We start from the raw sequence: 20,571 nt of genomic DNA on the forward strand, positions 1-20,571 counted from the left end.
CACAGCTGCAGAGGTGGACCAAGAGCCTCCCATTTGTGTAATCCCTGGAATGGGGCTGGCAGTGGTCTTCCACCTCCCTCCTCTGCCCAGTATACCCAGCAGGTTGGTTCTCTCTCCGCTGAGTACTGCTGCAACCAAAGGATTTGTTTTTGCTTTGCTTTATTATTTACTACAATGATCAAAGCAGCCACTCCCTCTGATCATAAAGAGAAGCCTTAAAATCGTATTTAAGAGCACAAGTATTTTGAGCTTTGACAGATATACTTGGAAAACAACACAGATGTGCAGTATCAGATTTCACTGCTGCATGCAGTGTCTTTGTTTCAAACTGTAAATTTGGCTAGTGGTGCTGGGCATGTGCTTTTCCAAAACCTTGTCGCCTGCAACACGGGAAAAACAAATTTCTGAGCTGGGGGGATTTTCTCCCCCTGCCTATACTCCCTTGGAGAGTTTGAAAGGAAAATGATCTTAGCAGAGTGAGCATTCAGCCCTGTGAGGCTGCAAACCTATGGGTTATTTTTAACCTAATTACCTCGAATTAAACAAAAGCTTAAGAATGTTTTTGCTTGAATTGAAGGTGAGGATAAGTAGACTCCATGTGCAGAGCAGCTCCAGCCAATAGCGTGGCTCTTCCATTGCGGAATATTGCCCGTGGCAGTGCCCTGCTCTAATGAACAGCGCTCGCTTCTCTGAAGGGCTGGCTTTCCTGAGCTGATGTGAGAGGATCTGCAGCTCTAGAGCAGTTCACTCCTTTGCCCTTCTCACCCCTCCTATGGATGTGTGATCACTTTGGACTGGTGACATTTTAGATGGAGCACAGTCTCCTTATACTTGCCTGGCAGTGGCTCATTAACTGCGTGTTAATTGAAACTGAAAGTTTGTCAGATGATTCAATTCAGTTACATGCTAAATGGATTCAGTGCAGTAAGCATTACTGCTGTGGTGAAAATCTCTGTGAATTGATCTGTGAACTGATTTAAAGGGATTCATTGGCTTCATCAGTGGCTCTCAGAGGTCAGCATTGGGAGAGCAGGCAGCTGTAGCCACACTCCCAGCAAAACAACTCCTACTTTTTCACCCTAAACAGTTTTAATTACTGGCCAGTATGCTCCCTTTCCAGGACATATGTTAGGTGGATAAATTTACTCTGGAGAAGCGAAAAAGAAAATGAGGAGAATTAAAAGTGCGTTTTGAATTCTGTAATCTAAATGGCTGAAATGTTGGGTTCTTATCTTCCTGTGGATTGAGCCGTCACAAAGTTTTCCTAAAGTTGACTCAAACATAAATGTATGTTATAGAGAAAAAAAATATTAAAGAAACCAGAAGAAAAATACCTGCTTTAAACTAAAGGACAGAAAATTCAAAGTTTACGTCCTCTACAACTCATCTGTTATACTTGGCCACTGCAAAAGTCTTCCTTAAGTGGGCAGTTTATTCTGTATGCTGTACCTGCTTATATGGTTGGTTTCCGTGTGGAGCCAATTTTTATTGCTGAGTTATAAACCCTTTGAAAATAGGGGCTTGTAATGGAAGCGCTGACAGACCTTTAACTAGGTCAGTTTTATCTGGCTCCATTATCTTTGCTTTTGTTAAAGCATTAAATGTTTGCAGATTTGTTTATTTTTCTCACAGTCCCAGAATTTTAACATGGTTTTGTTATTGAATTGTTTTTTCTTCAAAATGTCATGAACACCCAGTACTAGAGAGCTTATCCAGACTACACAGTAATCTTTAAAAGTAAATTGAACTGTTGCGTCTTATTTCAAGATTTTCTTGCTCATATGGTACATTTGGTCTGTAGCACATCATTACCATAGTAATGCCAAAGTTTGTCCTCTTCTATCTTGAGTTCTTCTTTGTCTTTTGGGCTCCTTTCTGCGTAAAATGACAATAATGTTTTTTTGTTTCTCCCATTCAGATGGAAAGCCATACCACTGCAACTTCCCCGAAGAGGAAACCCCAATGATAACATCTCAGTTGGATGAACTCCCAAAACTGGGAGGCCACAACGCCAGAGAGAATGAAGCCAGGGAATCTAAACCAGAGATTCCTGCTCTGGTCTCAGCACTGGAGAGTGTCATCAAGGAACCCTTTTCAAAATACCATGGTTCTACAGACATAAAGATGCCAGTATTTCATCATGGCCAAGGGCTTCCTTGCTCCAGTCACATTGCTGACTTTGCTTCTGGCATGGGCCAGACATCTTTAGACATGGTCATGGACTTGAAAACGTCACTTGAAGTGCAGGCTAGTCGTGCTAGAGAAAATTTGCTAGACTTGCACAGGGAGCATCCTCTGATAGAAAAAGGTGCTGAAGCTCTAGAGGTAGCTCCACTTGATTTGAGTGAAAAATCAACAAGGGATAGTTCATGCAATAAATATCTCAATACATCCTTGCAGGCTGCTTTAATTGTCTACCCGTGTCCTTTCTGCAGTCACAAGACCTACTACCCTGAAGTCCTGTGGATGCACAAAAGAATTTTGCACAAAATCAGCTGTAACTCGATGGTACCCCCGTGGGTTCAACAAAATGGATTCAAGAGTATTAAAACCAACCTGGTCTTTCTGGCGAGGAGTGGGCGCACTGGACCCCCTCCTGTTCTCGGTGGGAAGGAATGCCAGCCTTTGCCCATTGCCAGATTTACACGTACTCAAGTGCCAAGTGCGTTGCCAGGTTCCAAAGCCAGCTCCCTTTCTGTCGGGATGGCTGCAAAGTCTGGGAGTACGCATCCATCAAAGGACAGTCACGCGCTCGGCCACTGTGCCTCACGTGTGTCAGGCCTGGATGGGTACAGACAGCCCAAGGTAAACCATTCCCAGGAGCAGTACAGCATAGCAGCACAACAAAAAAGCAAATACGAAGCAAATTCCAAACTCACACAAATGGGAAGCTATGGCAGAAGCGTAACACCTACTCAAACAGTCATATCCAGGCCTGGCACGCAGCCCACCAACAGTAAGCAGGTGGAGAAGTATGTGGTTCCCCAAGGAAGTACTGGTTTTGCCTCTCCAGGTAAGCACTGTGCATCCGACTCCATGAAGGCCAAATACACCCCCCCGCTGCAGTACCACGCCCTGTGTAAGAGTGAGCAGTACCCTAAACACGAAGAGCCGTCCGTGCCTCAGAGGGAGACTCACGTCAAGGCTGGGAATGAGATGAGGACATTGGCAAACTGCACAGCAGTTGCACGAGCCAGTCCAGTGCTGCAGCCTCAGCCTGGTGCCGTGGGAGTTCCTCCGGCTTTACACTCCAGCAAACAGGATCTGGGATCAGATGGGCATGAGAAACATTTGGACATTTTAAATATCTTTAAAACATACATTCCAAAGGACCTTGCTTCACTGTACCAAACCTGTGGTGCCAACAGCCCCGTCCTAGATCACACAGGTAAGATTTTAACAACCTCTTGCATTGCTGGGGACATAGCTTGTTTGTTCCTTCTTTGTTCAGAACCATGACATGCTGTTTCCCAGTTTTTTCCCCCTCTGCCTTTAACAGTTAGGATTACAAGTTCACTGTTTTTATCATTGCTGGATAGGCTTGAATAGGTTTGTTTACTGCTCTCTTAACATTGCAGCATCCCCCCTTGTGCTCTGTGTGACATTTCTGTCGCAGGTTAAATGTATCTGGTTCCACCTGGAGTACTGCTGTTCCTTTGTCCTCTTGCTTCAAGCAGGCTAGAGTTACACAGATGTGCTGTCACAGGAAGATCCCCCTGATACGCTGGTGCTGGCACACATCATCATCTTTTTGCTTCAGGCAAAATAAACATCCTCTGGGGCTTATCTGTGATGTTATTTTGGAGGTTTTGTTCAATTTTGTCTGCAAACAAGTCTTCCAACAACACAGAGGGATAATCGCTTGTCAGTGTCCTTTGTCTTTCTTGACAAAAGTCTTGAGATCTTCCTTGTCCATATCAAAGGCTACTAAGTATTTTTCAAATTAGTCTTTTGATTTTTTTTTATAATTATAATTAAAAAGAGGTAGAGCTGAACACGTGCATGGTAATTCACATAAGCCGAAAAATCAGTTGTGCAAATAGCCAGTTTAAAAGTTTGGGGACTAAAAAAGTTCAACGGCCGTATAAATAAAAATACACCTATGTATTTGCATTTGAAACCATACTCTTCTGATGGTCTTCCAGAATTAGTTTGTCTCAGTAGAAACTGAAAATCACACTGATTGTTTACACATGAGATGTGTGTGTGTCTGTAGGGGAGGAGAATTGGAGTCATAGTCTCACCTCTTACCGCTTGTAAACTGTGCTACTTTTTATACCCTTCTCTTTGTAGAAGTCATGCAAATGAACTTGTCATGAAAATACCACACATTCTGGGGCAGTGTTCTGGTGTCCTTCCTTGACATAATACACTCTATTTTGTCAGAAGCATGTGTGAAATGGATCTTTTGCAAGTGGTACAAAATCCAGGACCCTTGGAAGGTGGTAGTATTAAGGACAGCTGTGGTTTGGTGCCCAGAAGAGGTGTGCAAGTTGAAGGAGCCCAGACTGTTAAGTCAGGTTTTGGTGGAAGGGTCTTTTGGAGGAGACAGGAGGGCAGAATCTCCCTGACATAGGCCATGAGTGAGTGGTGCCTTTCAGCCACCCCCACTGTCAGTTCTGCTCAGTCAATCCAAAGGTGATGGTGTGAGGGATCTTGCTATTTATTGAGCAGATCATTTCACAGAAACTTAGGGCCTGTATGATGATTGCAGCCAACACAAGGCTCCTGAGTTTTGTTAAGGAAGCAGAGGAAGACATGCTTAATGTCTGAAACTACAGTTTCAGTGTTCCTTAGGGTTTTTTTGGTCCAGTCAGCTTTGCTTTCACCATCCCAGTGGATTGTTGTCTAAAGTTTCTCCCTGCCCACTTCCTGCTCCAAGTACCAGTTAATTGTACCACCCCCAACTTGGGGTACCTTCGTGTGGGTGCCCTCCTTGATGTTATTTAATAGTACATTGTGTCAGCCTGCTCAGAGAAATCTTACTGATCCAGTGAGCTCCCAGCCACGTTAGGAGGGATAAGAGAAAAACAGTAAAAGCTAGGAAATGGAAGATGACTAAGTGAAGGCAAGGACCAGAAAATTCATGATGACTTTCGGAACAAAGTAAAATAGGGGCAGGGTTTTTAAAAAGGTCTCTGTTTACCTGCCTTTTAAAAGAGGGATTTTATTGCCAAAATGTTTTTGCTGGGCAGTGATTTCTAGAGATGCTGTAACTGGAAGTTATTTAGTGCCCATCTCTGCTTTGAAACGTCTTCTTTCATTCCAAGTGTTTTACAGCAATCAAGTTTTCAGAATTTGAAACCCCCTTTTTTTTAATGTAGCTTGTCTTGGTTTTATATACAACTTCCAGGTTGCTGATGTTTCTCCAAACCAATTGGCATGACGGCTGTTTTTCATAGCACTCAAATAAAAAGCTGCTTCGGGCAAAAGGAACGAGATCCTACCAACTGCAAACAGAGGAGGGTAATTGAACTTCATCTGAAATAACATATGGCTCTAGATAGGCTGAGTCCTCTGAGTCAGTATGCATCATCCCATTTAGCTTTAATACTGTAATGTGAATATGGCAATTATGACATAAAGGACATCCAAAAATCTGGATTATGTATACTGTTTGTCATGTTCTTTTCTCCTCAGCTGAATATTCCCAATGGACTTTCCTTGGGGTTTTTGGTATGTGATGTCATCTTGGATCACAGTAGATTATTTTAGTGTGTGGTAGTGCAGTATTCAACTTCCTTTTGAGTGGCTGCATTTGTTTTTGGGATCCTTTCTTTGATGTTTGTGTTTGTTCCAGTGTGTCCTTGGAAGAGAGTTGTTGTGTGTACTGCTGTGATACAGCTGCAAACATGAAGCTTGCTGTGCTAGGCTAGGTTTGTTTCACTCTTCCCAGTCTTACGAAATGCCTGTGGAGAGAATCTTACTGTTACATTTAATAGAGGTTATTTATTTTATTCGTGCCATTAATATATTAGGAAAGGATGGGGTATGGCAGCAGATGCACTCTTTCTTCGGGGCTCCTTTGAGACCAGCTTTGAGCATGGGTTTCACAGGAGCTCCCATTCACACAGTGGGGTTCCTTTACATGAATTATCGAACACCTGCAGTCATCCACCCCCTTTTGTTCACCTAGAGGATAACCTGAGTGATGACTCGCCCCCATGGCTCAAACCTCTGAACTATCTAAAGCCTTCTGGTGCTACCTGGGAAATGCAACAATGGCAAATACACCTGGAAGCAGTCCATTTTTTTCCACCTGCTTATTGAATAACTCCCATAAAGTGAGTGCTAGGGAGGGGCTAGGTGGAAGTCTTAACCCACTCATCCTTGGTGTTTGTACATTGGTTTACAAACAGCATGCTCCACCTTCCCTCATGGGTGAGAGAGGTGCTTCCATGAAGGCTGGTGGGTCAGATTGGTGATGGCTGCTGAGATAACTGTATTCCCCTTCAACAGAAGGAAATGTGGGTTACAGAGGGATTAAATGTCTTTCCAGAGGTGTCAGAACCATGACCTGAGGAACCCAGCTCTCCTGGGCCTCACAAAGCTGCCCTGCCAGTCCCTGCCTGTCCACAGTGAGCGTGGCACTCCTGCAAAGGCCACAGCTGGTTCCTCCACACACTTCCCTCAGCTTTGCTTTCCAGCTTGCAGCTACAGTTCTGGGCAGTGAGGGGAGAAATGCTCCTAACAGCTCAGAAATCCACCTTTAATCCTGCCTTCCTTACAAGGCAAACCCATCCTGTTACAGTTCAGGAAGGTTCTCATTCATGTTTAGAACACTTACATGATTTTTAAAATTTTTTTTGATAGGTTGTTTTTTCCATAGGGTTTTGTTTGTTTGTTTGTTTGGGGGTTTTTTTGTGTGTGTGTACCAGATCTGGATTTTTCCCTAAATCATGATCTTGTATTTGACAGTCAGAAACTTAATTTTGTGGGTATTCAGGTGTATTATGCAGACTGTGCTGCCATCTGCAGGAGGTGCTATTATAAAAGAAGAAAACAATCTGTGAGTGTGGTGTTTGGAGGTTTTTTTGCAGCAAGAGATTTCTTTGCAGTATATGGTCTGGTGAAAACCATCCCAGGATGCTTGGTGTCATACTGGCAGAGTAAATGGCAGCTGTCTTCTTCCCCATTCAATTTCAGGTGCAGCATCCATATTTTGGATTAATCTTGTGGCATCCTGCAGTTGATTTTTCAGTTGTGTGGAGGTTTTTTGTTGCCACTTTTTTGGTCTCAATTTTATTCTATTTAAATTCTGTGACTGGGAGGAGGAGGGGGAATATGAAAGAAAAGCTGAAACTTCGCTTCTGTTGACATCCCTCTCGAATTTCTTTAAAAGCCAGAGTATTCCAGTTGCAAATGGAAACATCAACTCTTTTCTTCCAAAGAGGGTGTTTTACCAAAATAGAAAAGATGATGTTCAAACATTTTTTTTAAATAATAAAAAAGCCCAATAAAAGTCAAATGTGTCTTTTTTGATCAGCAGCAAAAAGACAAAGACCAGCCCTTTAAGTCAAATGCTGTAAACTGACCTTTGGAGAAAAAGGAGAGGTTTGAGCGGTTTTCCACAAATGCTAATGGCCTAGAAAACATGTTTACCCAGGGCTGGGGGAAGGCTGCTGTGCTGCTACCAGCTCAAAATGTCCGGAATGACACTTTCATTCACAGATGTCTTTCGTCTGTGCCTCAGAGGTCCAGGGTCAGAGCAGCACCGGCAGGCAGGTAGGCAGGGGCGAAAGGTTTGATCAGTCTGCGATGGCTGCGCTCGCTCTGCATTTGTCTCTGAGGTATTGCCGCCTGGGGGGGACAGTCGGGCTCTGGTCCTACTCACTTCCTATTATCCATGTGACTTGTCTCCGCCACGCTGGAGTCACTTTGATTTGCCTGATGTACTGCTTGACAAAGCTGGGTGATGGCTGAGAAGTGGATCCAGCTGCTCTGAAAAGCGCACACCTGACATGCCAGTCCTGGTGCGGGCACATCACGGGGAGCATTTTTTAATTCAATGTAATTTATGCATTCTTGCAGTCCTGTGTGTGCCTGGCCTGTCAGCCAGTGCCTAGATGAAGGCTGACAGTTGTCATCCAGGGCCTGAAGGTAGCCTCACATAATGACACATTAGACATACTAATGATGTTTTCTTCTGGCATAATGTTTTCTTCTCAACTTTCCTCTCTCCTCTCCCCCCCCCCCCCCACCTTCCCCCCCCCTTTCCTCCCTCTCTCCTGACTACAGGGATGCTCAGGACACAAACACGCCAAGGAGACTGTGTCTGCAGAGAATGTGGAAAATGCTTTACCCAACCCAGCCACCTCAGGACTCATCAGAGGTCCCACACAGGTATCTTTTCACACTCGCTATTGCTTTTTCCATTTCTCACTTGCCTGCTTTCAGATTCAGCTAACAAAATGCCAAGAATTACATTTCACGTACCATGTTAGCCTAAGTAATTCCAGTACCTAAATCTAATAGACATGTTTTTTATTTTTATGACTATTGCTCTTGTTCTCCAAATATTGCTTACCTAATCCTTGCCCAAACTCCATAAAATTGCAATGCATTTAAGATGTCTGTTTGCAAATGTTTTATTTTAATTAGAGAGTAGGGTACTCAGAAATGAATATGCTAATGAATTCTGTTGCCACCAGCACAAATTGAAATCAAAGTACCCCTTTCAGCACAACATAAGGCTTTGTTTTGCCTCATCGTTGCTGTTGATGGGAACATTTTTGTGGGAAACGAGATTTTCCCTCAGCCTGGTTAGCCCTAAAATGGGAAGTCCCTGCCAGCCTTTTTTAACCTGCCACGGTCTGTGGTTGAGGCTGGAGGACGCTGAAGCTACCATTGTCCTGAGCCCTCCTGAGCATTGCATGAGACAGTGAGAGTAGCAGGTTTCCTCCTCAAAAGTGTGAATGATGCATACATAAGCCAGTCTGATGCAATATGACAGAAGCCAAATGGTAAGTAATGCAAGAAGAGAGTCCTTTTACACATACACTGATAATTAATGTTGTCAGTGATTGCTTTCTTCAGCGCTGAAGTCTGAATTAAAAAGGGCAGTGGCCCTAGGCTGCCATTAGCACACTCTCTTACAGTAAGTGTTACGGTAAATTGGTATTTTCCGGCCACAGGCTAGGAGCTGGTGTCTTTTTTTGAACGTGGTTAATCTGTAATGGTCTCAAATAATGTACACACACTAACGAAGCTTGAATGTTCATCTGTTAACAAGCCCCCTTGTTCCCACAGTGGTGTTTGAGTCTAATGGACTCCGAGGTACTGAAGTTCACACCACCTCTGCAGATGCCCCAAAACAAGTATGTTTTACAATTAATTGGGTGTTTGGTTTTTAATGTGGTAGCTGGGAAAATATTGCACAGTGATACTCATCACTAAGGCACTGACTGTTTTATAATGTGTATAAATAATAATGGTATTGCTTAATTTTTAGCTCTTAAATTTTTAAAGCATTTTATCAGAACCTGATATATAGAGAGTCAGTTAATTTTAAAGCAGGTAGTCAGTGTTTAAATAAACATGTTACTGGCTTACTTGGGGACTGGGTGGGATGGGTAACTCTGTAATGTGCATTGACGTGTAATAGTGAGATAGCACATAAAGAATTCCTGGAAATTTGCTTTTACAATTAACACATTTTCTGCTGCAACAAGACAACTAATGTTTAGTCTCTATTTTTCTGAAGAGTATTTGCACCCTGATACCCAGTATATGACTTGAAAAGCTCTCACCCACCAGTTTCCATAGACTCTGTTAGTGTGCTTTCCTGTTTCTAGTAGTATACAGTTTCCTGTTTAACAAACACTTCTCAGAGCTCTGAATTATACCTGACAAAGCTGTTATATAGAAAACCATTAAACTGAAAAATCATTAAACTGAAACACAACATTTTTTTGTGTATCTTATGTCGTTGGAGAATAGTGTCATAACCTGGACCTTCCCATTCAGTTTCCAGCTTGGCAGGTTTGTTTCAGAGCACACCTTCTCATGGGCACTGCCCTTCCATTGTGAAACTACTTCCAGCATAACTCACTTTTCCTTTCATCCTCATTCTTAGTTGAATTTTCACTATAGTAGCCCCTGTCCTCCTGTCTGTTACTAAACTGTTGCAGATGTTTTTAGCCATACTTAGAAAATGCATCTCCATGCTACTCCCAACCTGATAAAGTTCAGGAATTGGTTTCTCCTTGCTCAGCAAGCATTCTCACTGGGCACCACTGCACTGCCTAGTTCATGTGCTGCACCCTTCATGAAGACTCTTGGCACCTCCTCTGTGCCCTTGCATCTTTCTGGCCCAAAGGCTGCATGGAGAAGCGAGCCTCTGTCATAGGAGTGTCTGGATGGACACCAAGCCATAGAAGTGGCCAGCAATTATCATAAAGTCTCCAAGATGGCATAGCACTTCAGTTGTTGTTATGGGCAATATTTGCTATGCTTTTGAGGGACAGTAGCTGCAAAGTTACGTTGCAGTGTCTGCCTTATGATGCTTATTGGATAAAACTGTGCAGGGACACATCTCTGAGTAACAGGGACACAGACACAGTCAATGTAACAGAGTGAAACACTGCAACTCTGCCACCTCACTCAGCTAGCCTTTGGTTCTCATCAGTTTAGTAACAGAGATTTAGTAAACCTAAGCATCTTGCAAGATGCTTTTTCATCTTTTCATGCTCATGGTTTTCTCTCCGCATGTGTAGTTGAGATCACATTCTGAAGGCTTTCTTCTAGAGGACAATATAAGGTCAAATTTGGAACTACATTTCCAAAATATTCTGGAATGGCCATATATATCCAAATAGAAATGTGTCAGCTCAGACCACATCTGGGCTCTCTTTGTAATTTGGGTTATATTGCCGCACAATCAATTGACTCGTAATCTTGCCTTTGTAAACTGTTGTCATGCCAGAATTTATTGACTAGCTTCTTCCATGGCAAAGGTAGCTTGCTCTCTCTATCTGCCAGTCTGCCTTCGAAGCATTTGATGAAATCACATCATCTCTCAGTACAGCAGAGCACTGAGTAGGGGTTGCCTTCTTCAATGGCTTCATCTCATGCCAGTCGGTATTTCTTCCATAGAAGATGCGGTGTGATCACTCCTGCAGGAGATCGTTCCCTTTCTTTTGTGGTGTTTGCTCCTCGGTACCAACCTTTGTCTCAATTTGTCAGTGTCTGTGTCGGGGGATTGTTCAGTTGTCTGCTGTTTCGCTGGCTCTCGTGGCAGGCAGGCATTGTGCTGCCCCAGCAGCCTCCACCTGCACAGTTCCTGGGCGTTACGGAGGGAATGCTCTCATTTCCACAGGCAGCTGTGGGGGCCTTTAGAAGCACAGAAATGAGCTCTCAGTGAGAACAGCGCCTGCAGCATTCCCTTAACATTACCATTTCCCACTTTAGACGTTGTCACTCCATGTCTTCATTTCATTTCTTAATTGGGGACAGATCTATTCATGAGAGTTTAGGGTGTAAAGTCAGTTCAAGTTACAAAAGTGCCATGCACGTGCTCTGAGCAAGAAACAATAGTTACCTATATGGTAGTTTGAGAAGGGAAGAGGGGGTTTTTTGATGTCAAGTGGAAATTATTCACTTTACATAATGTTTCCACCTCACAGGTAAAATAGCTTCCCCTGAGTAGTTTGCTAAAAAGTAAAAGTATTAACATTAGTATTTCATGGTTCTGCCATTCCCTTCTCTAGGCAGCCAGATCATCTCTAAAGGTTTCCTTCAGGAAACAATGTTAGGGAGGGCTTTTAAAATCCCCCAGCATGGTAGCTTACAGCACTGCCACGTTGAATAGTAGTTTTATCACAGAATAATTCTAATTCTGTGTGTGAAAAATAGCTTCTACTGCCAGGCTTTTTCAAAAATGAACCAGCTAAATCTATATTTAGGTGTCTAAATAAGAACCCTGTTTTAGGGTAGTGAACCACCAACAGAAGGTGCAGGTGTTCAGCATCTGTGAAAAGGAGGTTACCTATAGGAGTGTGTAAAAAAAGATCAAACAGCACACAAGTTTTGCTACTATTAGCACTGGGCTGTGTTTCATGCTTTGTTACCAGCACCAATGAAATAAATGAAATGTAGGAAATAAGATGTTCATTCATAACATTATTTATTGTGGTTTCTTATTTCTACCTGAATGCTTTAAACAAAAAACCCAACCAAATGACATTTTTACATAAAATTAATTTCCCATGAACTTTGGATTATTTCCTACTCTTCTTTTTCTAAAGGACAAAAAATGCTCATTACATACCCCAAGTCAATACAATCTGTGCTAAGTCACAGATTCTCTTGAAAAGCTGCCATATTAAACATATTGAATATTCTGAATATTTTTACAAATGCTTAATATCTCAGTATATACATAATTAAACTTGCTTATCCACAATGAATATGTATCTTAATTTGGAATACTCTTAAGCAACATTCAGAGACATGATTTAGCAGGCATGGATTCAGGGAGTACACTCCAATTGCACGTACATGGCAAGACAAAAGCTGGCTCCCCTTCAGAAGGGGCCCTGCAACCACGTGTGTGTGTGTGTGTCTCAGAGCAAGGCTCTCCTAAAGCGTGGGGTCATTTCAGAGGCACTGCCTGATGCTGCAGCCAGAAGCCCAATTCCCAGAGGTACAGGAGTCAGTCTGGAGCCTGCTTTTTCACTGTGGTGACAGCAGTGGTGGCAGTTTCTAACGCGTACGCCGTGAGTTTTGACTCCTTCTGCGTTTTTAAAGCCCTAGAAAAATCTGGCCCGCTTAAGGAATGCAGTTTATGCTCCATGAGTGTCAATCAATAATCTCTAAAAATTTTAAGGGACAAGAAATCGGGTTTTCTAAAGGCCTGATTTCCTGGTTAGCAGTTAGGGAGAGCTCTCTCTAATTGAGTGTATATGTACGTGAACCATATTTGCAGCACTGGAGGCAGAGACACCAAGTTCTCCCTCTTCTGTGTGAGTGAAACAAGGAAAATCCCCAAAACTCCAGCCTTTGTCCTCTCCAGAAAAACAGTTTTTATTTACAGAAAATCAATTAGAAGCTGCAGCTCAGGGGAAAAAACCCAAATTATTCATATCCTGAATTCTCTGGGTGAAGCTTTCCCCATGCCAGAAAACAGATCAGCCTTTTTTGTGAAACAGCTCTGGACACCCCAGTTTTTGGGCCTCATTCACTGAAAAGACAGGTGTGCAGTAGGTCCTGTACCTACTCTGTGACCCTTCATTAAGGGGTCCATAAACCTTTATTTTCTCCACTATAAGTATTTAAAAATATTTCTTGCAGTGTTCAGTACTTGAAATCACGTAATTAGGAGTAAGCCTGAGGGGGATAGAAAGGTTGGAAAGAGCCATCAAGAAAACACTATATACATGTCTGTATGTGTGTTGTAAAGGAGCTTGGGGGAAAAGCTGGGGACATCTGTTACCTGTAATGTTTTTATAGTCCAGCAACACTATGGCTCTGCTTGTCCTAAAGCAACTTTACAGAGAAAGGGAGGAGGCAAAAAACCATAACCCAGATTAAAAAGTTATTTAAACTGTTGGTTTCTGAGTTTGGCTGATTGGGGTTTTCTTGCACTCACAATTCTCGTACTGTCTGTTAGAAGTCCTATTTATGACATTTGTTCATATGAAATGTCTTGCCCCAGTTCCTTGCAGAGTTTCTTCCAAAGATCATGATTAATAGTTCAGTCCTCATTATTGCAAATGTTATTTTTAAATAGTTATTCTGAGAACAAGAATTCCATTAATCAAAATAATAGATAATGAACAAATAAATGGCAACCTAATTTGTCTCGTTCATACATATGGAGATTATAATGCAAACAATCAAGGAACCATGGAGGCTGCTGTACTGGCATCTGAGTAATATGCATGTGCTGTACGTCTGTTACTTTATGAGATTTAGATACAGGATTTGGAGCTCTGGTTCTTGTCCCAACAATTGTCCCTTGCTAGCAAACTGCAGTGCTATCTGTGCTCCTTGCAGTTTACTCCAATGTCATGCAGTGATCTGTCTCCAGCATATTAACATGCACACAAACTGGTTTTTTCCTGTTGACTGGGGAAAAGCCCTGGAAGTTGCTATGAGAGCAGCTTTTGGCATGGAAGCTGTAGGTTTCACATAAAGATCTGCTGCTTTTCACTGAAAGTGAAGAAAACCTAGTTTTTAAAAGGGAAAAAAAAATTATTTCAGGAAGAAGTCAATCCAACTCTGTATCAGCTGGTTCAAAATGTGTCCATACCTTGGGGTGGTGTGAGTACAGGCGGGTGAGCCCCTGGGTGGGTTTTAGCACACATGAAGCTCAGGTTCTGTTCACCAGTGAAACTGGGAGCACAGCTGTGCCTGAGAGGGGCCCAGCCACACAGCATCTCCAGTCCTTGCACGTGCGGGGCGGATGGATTGTCCTTCCCCTGGATCCCTTGTGCTGTGTGGTCCATGACATGCAGGGCACACCTTCACCACCTCGCAGGCCATCCATCCCAGAAGAGGGCCTCCAATTTCACCTCTTTTCCAGCTTCTGCCCAGGGAGAGTGGGGCAAGGAGCCTGCCATCCCTCCCTTCCCCTTCCCTCCCTGCTCCCCAGCCCTGTGAAGCTCTGCCGTGCTCCCCCGTGTACGTGGAGCCGGTTCGATGCGAGGCGTTCCAGTGATGAATGCCTCCTCCTGGAATTGTGGCTGTGTCTCTCAGGCATGATGCAGCCGCGCAAAAATGTAAAGCATCTTTCTTAGTTTACTGCGGGAAATTCAGCATCCAACTAAGGAAGTTTTATCACATCTCTCATTCAGTTACTGTTTCCTACATTTCAAATATACTGCAGTCTGTACAGCAGCTTTTTTTTTCTTTAATTTTGTTGCAAATCTTTCCGACTTAAAACCAAACTTTGACTGGTAAATGTCATGAATCTCGGGCCAGGTTTAATTAGGAATTTTCTAAATCTATTAACAAAAGAGATGCACTTAATACATTATGTCAACCAGAGCTGGGCTTTCTTTAGCTATTTCGAGGGCTGCCATAGGCACAGCTTGAAACTTGCTTGGATTTTACATGGGTGCTGTATTTTATGTTGCATTAATTTAAAATGGTCTGTTTCACTTCATCAAGACTTTAGCTTAAGGATAATGCATTTATGTAAGATTAATCTTGCCATGTTGTTTTAGGATCAGGATTGTAAACTGCATTGTTCCGATAGTGATGTTCTAAATGTCATTTTAAAGCTTTTCTTGGGAGCTGCAGGCTCTCACTTATTCATGATGTTATCTTTAATTTCACTTGATTTTAGAATATCCCTGCTATTTTTTTTCAAAGTGGTAATTATTCATGAAAATTGTCTAAGAAAATAAAAGGAAGATGACAAGGGGGGAAAAAAGCCGCCTTACCATTTGACAGACCTGCACAAGAATTCAGTTTTTCTTCATTCAGCTGCCTCTGTGACCTCAAACTTCAGCCTTTTTAAAACACTGATCTAGTTGTGAATCCCTTTTGGCTAGCTCATAATTTCCACTTTTTGGAGGCCACTTTTTTCCCTTCTTGTTCTCAGCCTTTTCTGAGCTGCTCTGCCAGGTCCTGTTACTTCTTCTTCTAGTCCATCTTTATGGGGGACTTTATATGGGCCTGACACGCTTTGCTCTTGGTGAAGATGCATTAAAAAACAAAACCCCTAAAGTGTTCTCACGTGGTGGGTCGAGATGAATGTGCATGATGCTAATAAAGGGTAATGAATGCCGGCAGAACTTGCCGGAGGGTCGCGCCTGGGAGCAGGGCTGAGAATGAGCTTTTCCCCGTGTTGTCCTTCTTGCAGGGCAGAGACCACGGCAGCGCGGAGCTCAGCCACATGCTGCACCTCCGGAAGGGAACCTAGATCCCGGGCGGAGGAGCCCCGGCAGCCGCCGCGCTCCAGAGCATCCATCCCCTGCCAGCCAGGCCCGCACCCGGAGCGGCTGCGCCGGGCTGGGAGCAGGCTCTGCCAGCAGCGGGGTGCCCCTGCGCTGTTAATCATCCTAAAACAAATGAAGATGCTACACAAGATATATATAAATTGACATACTAATCAGTCCCATGGTTCCTTATTTCCTTGATAATAAACAGTGGAGTTGGCAAGCACCGTGGCGGCACAAGGCGTCTATATTAATCAAGAGAAGTTTGAGACACTGGAAAAATTAAACTTTATGTGATTTGGACAGCATGAAGAAGTTAAGCACTGTAACAAAAACCTCCCTGATGCTCACAATGACTGTTTGATACATTTGAAAAACAGCAGTGGATTCGAGGGCTGGAGAAGTATTAATTAATGAAACTGCCACTGCCTGTCATGCTGAAAAGCAAATTAAAAAAAAAAAACACAACAACAGTGAGAGGAAGAATGGGGGGTGCAGGGAAAAGGTGGCATTCGGTGCTGAGAAAGCAATGCTTGATGAAGGATTAAAGGGACTAAAGAGAAAGACCGTCATTCTGCAATGGTTTGTTTCATTACAGTTTGGGGACCACTTGCATTTCTAGTGCTCTCGCTCTTGACTGCGCACCATTAATAGTATGTGAATATGGAAATTGAAACACTTCCCGAGAAAAGCTTCTATTCTGCTTTGGAAAAGAAAAGCTAGTTGAACACTAAGGAAAAACCAGGCTTCTGTGTTTTACTCTCAGGACCTTTTTTTTGTAACAGGGCTACTTTCTTCTACCTGGTCACAAAGGAAGTCTTCACTTAATGAAGAAATAAAAAGGAGAAAATAAAACATTCAGCTGTCTAACACCGCTGATCTGTCTGTTTGGAAGAGAAAAGGTGTCACTGAATGGATTCAGGCAGCCCTGGGGCCATAAGGTGCTCTCTGCTCCTGCCTTTGGTTCAGCAGACCAGCTGCTGCTCCTCCTTGGGCCCACTGATGTTCTGGAAAGAGGAGGAACTTCTTTTGTGGTGGCAGGTTAATGTTCATATAAATGTGTCATGTCTTGTACTTGGTGATCACTGGTGGTGTTAGGAAAAAAAAAAAAAGAAAAAAAAAGCTTTATATACCTCTTCTACAGTAACTCTTTAACTGCAAGTTTTCAAGGTGGGGTTGTGGCACATAACAGGTTGTTAAACCATGCAGTGTAAGCAATTAAAAATGTATTCCACAGATATAAATATTTTCTTTTCTTATTGCTGTGACACTATGTGTGATGGTAATATTTCTGAAAGTTTCAGATTTTGCACATATAATTTTATGCATTATCAAAAGTTACTGCTGCCTTGAAAGAAAATGTTCTGTGAAAATTTTTGCAAAAGCTTTACTAGTTTGTTTGTTTTTTTTAAATTGTAACATTTTGTAAAGGCAGGAAATGGAATTAAAACAACTAGCATGCTAAATATATTTTTCAAAAAAGCAATAATTTTACATGTACAGAAATGATGCTAACCTTTAATACAGGTGAAACCACAGTTTACTTAATACAGTAATGGGATAGTGCTGTTTTTGTAGAAATGGGCTTCTGACAAGAGATTTGTTTAAAAAAAAAAGGCAGAAAAAAACCTTAAAACATGATCTTTCTGTTCTAACAGTTCTGTTCTAACAGGTAGGTGGGAGGGTGCTTTTTAAAGAAAATCTAGTCAGCAATTTGGGCTGGATACTACTTGTTACTTGTTTTGAATTACTTGACAGGTTTTGTTACTTTGCAACATTTGCAACAATGCAAATTAACTTTCTTACTTCTTTTTTTCAAACTAGATTTTCCTTATGCTATTACACGAGATGTGAACCAGAGTTCTCTGTAAGTCTCGGTGTAGCTAGGAATGTCTGTGCAAGTACTTAAAAGTGATTGTAATTAACTGTTCTGTGAAGTTATTTTGAGGGAGTTCGCATAGACACATTCCATTGTACACCAAAAAAAAAAGAAAAAAAAGAAAAGAAAAAGTTAAATATTTTGCTGTGTTGCTTAATGATTATCATTTTGGGTTTGCACTAGCTTTCTCTTTGGTTTTGATTTTTTTTAATTACTTTTTTTCCTTTTGTTTTGTTGCTTTTCTGAGTCATATTTTCCATGAGAGAAAGTAATGGTGACAGTTCAGGAATGCAAAAAAGCTAGTTGCTTAACCTGTTTGTTTGTGGTTTAGTTATTAAAAACTCTTCTATACCCAAAATGGCACAAAAGTGTAGTGTACATTTGTAAATTCTCTCTTTTTTTAAATTGTATTTTTTTTTTGGCAAGCTGAACTAGAAAATCTGAGTTAATATTTAGAGCCAAAATCTTCTTTCTGGAATTTTCTTCCCGAATTCTTGCCAGAGAAGCTAGTGCTGTCACTGCCATTGCCAGGATACTAATCAGCAAAGTTTACAATCATAATTTAGCTTCATGAAGAACAACAGTAGGGGAAATCAGTTTAAATAATTATATGCTGTGTGTGGCAAAGAAGTGAGATTTTCACTTAATTAAACAAGAAATAAGAGTGGGTGGAGGAAAACCAACCTTAAGGACCATCTGTTTTTGAAAGTGAATCCCACGATTTCTGGGGTTTTTTTTCTTTATCATTGTGTTGTATTGATTTGTTATTTTAGTTAGACCATAGTATTTAAAATGAGTTGTGTTCTTATTTATTTAGTCAAATGGGCTTTGATCAGCTCTTTTAAGCAACGTGATAAGTTTTTCGGCATGACACACTCCTGTAAAGCCCTTTTATGACTGTTACAGGGACTTTCTACTACCTCTACCAATCTACTGTTTCTTCTTCTTAACAGGTTTTTATGGTGTTGCAAGTCTAATGTAACTTAGACAATAAAGGGTTTGATTATCTACACTGCAGATTCTCAGTGTATCTGCCATCTCTCTCTCTTTCTCTCTCTCCCTCTCTCTCTGGTTTGTGTGTGGTTTATTTTAGCTAAAGTGTAGGAGACTCTTTTATTGTGGCTGAAGCGAAAGACCAGCAGAGTATTTTTGTATCCTGAATGTTGTACACTGACCAAAAGTCCAGCTTGGAGAAACTTTATCCACAGTGCTAATCACCTACATTGCCACCATGCTGCATTCTTGAAATTCCTTCTGTCAGAAACGCTGTATAAATGGGTGCATTCTACAAAAAGTTAAGCCAGTTGGAAAGCCAAGACAGTTTTTAAGTTTGTTTTTTAAAACCTCTTAAAAGCCCTTAGTGATAAACCTTAGCATAAATTGCTGCCTCTCTCCTACCAAAGACTGAGCCTTTAGAAAACAGCACATACTGGCAGGTGCAAAAAGTGGTTTGCTATTGACTGTAGGATACAGATTTCTCACTGGGGGATTTCCAGGCACTGATATCCTGCAGGTTTCATGGTAATCCCTGTAAATGTGTTGCTTTGGGAAACTTTGTGGTGTTGTTTACCCTGCTGGAGGCATCAGAGCGTGCGTGATGTTTGGAGCCAGCAAAATAACAAAATCCTGTTACTCTAGTGGGAGTGCATCCCTCCTGTTCACTCCTCCTCACACCTATGGAGTTCCTGACCAGGCCTGTGCTTGGTTTTGTTCCTCCTTGCCATATTCCCATGCTGGGCTACTTCAAGTGTATCTCAGCAGCTCCATCAGGAGTGCTGGAATTCATTGACATAGGTGGGGATTTGTCCTTGAAAAACTGATCTGTCACAAGGCCTGGAACAAAGCAAGAGGTAACTTCTTCATTAGATTCTTAATACTTAAAATATGTTGGATTACTGGGGGAAAGGTTGCATTTTATGACAAGTCAACTTTCCCCTGCCTCCTTGCAAGCCACTATTTTTAAGCCAGCAGTTCTGTGCAAAGCACCAAATTGCAGAGTCTTCTCCACGTGTGCTCTCTCCTTTCTCTTCTGCTGTGTTTGAGGACCCCACACTTCAGGGCAGTCCAGTGTTCAGAGACAGAGCACAGGTGGATTCACTGAGAGCTCACAGGTAAGGAACACCAGCCCCTCCCAGTGCTTAGAGGGTAACACAAATGAAATGGAGTGTGTTGATACATGAAAAAACTTCTAATTTAGTTTTTTATTACAAATTATTATGAAATTATTGTTTCTGGATAGCAGCAAGTGGTGTAAAGCAGTTGAAGATAATTGAAAGCATAGACATGGTCCCCTATTAGCTGTTTTCTATGGGACTCTGGGAATGCTCTCACTTTCAAGAGGGACTGTACCCATGTGAGGACATCATTAGCTATCTCCAAGTATAGAGCAGCTGTTGCTTGTTTGGTTTTTTTTTCTTTCCCTCATGGGTTTATTAATACTCCATTTGGGAGGAGGAAAACCATAACCACCCTAAAACACTAGAAAATAATGCTCTTTTGTTTGCAGCTGCTAGTCACAGAGTAAATAGTACATGGAAAAAATAAATGTATGTATGTTGGGTATAAGCAAGTATTTCCAAGGTGACCACCAGCCACTGGTCAGAGTAAGGGATGCTTTTGCTAGTGAGAGAGGAAGGGGTATGTTGTGAGTGAGAAGCAGGCACAGAGCAGGGGTTTGTTTGGTTCCCAGCTCTGTAGGCTGGAATACTGCAGTGGACGTTGCTCACAGGGCCATAAGAAAGACGAAGAAAGCCCATGAAAGGTCACTAAGGAGCTAAGTTTTGACCGCCTGAAATTGAAGTAGATGGA

General features: G+C 42.1%; 1 protein-coding gene across 1 annotated transcript in view; it reads left to right on the plus strand.

The window, feature by feature from the left end:
- Nucleotides 1–15,875, plus strand: part of ZNF516 (zinc finger protein 516) — a 56,083-nt gene extending 40,208 nt beyond the window's left edge. The window contains exons 2-5 of the mRNA XM_058809949.1: nt 1,919–3,388; nt 8,239–8,343; nt 9,250–9,317; nt 15,809–15,875. Of these exons, the coding sequence (XP_058665932.1) occupies nt 1,919–3,388; nt 8,239–8,343; nt 9,250–9,317; nt 15,809–15,868 (1,703 nt within the window). The 3' untranslated portion in view covers nt 15,869–15,875. The remainder of the gene's footprint in view (nt 1–1,918; nt 3,389–8,238; nt 8,344–9,249; nt 9,318–15,808) is intronic.
- Nucleotides 15,876–20,571: the final 4,696 nt, after the last annotated feature.

Source organism: Ammospiza caudacuta, chromosome 1 (assembly GCF_027887145.1).
Source record: "Ammospiza caudacuta isolate bAmmCau1 chromosome 1, bAmmCau1.pri, whole genome shotgun sequence".
In the NCBI taxonomy this organism is placed as follows: domain Eukaryota; kingdom Metazoa; phylum Chordata; class Aves; order Passeriformes; family Passerellidae; genus Ammospiza; species Ammospiza caudacuta.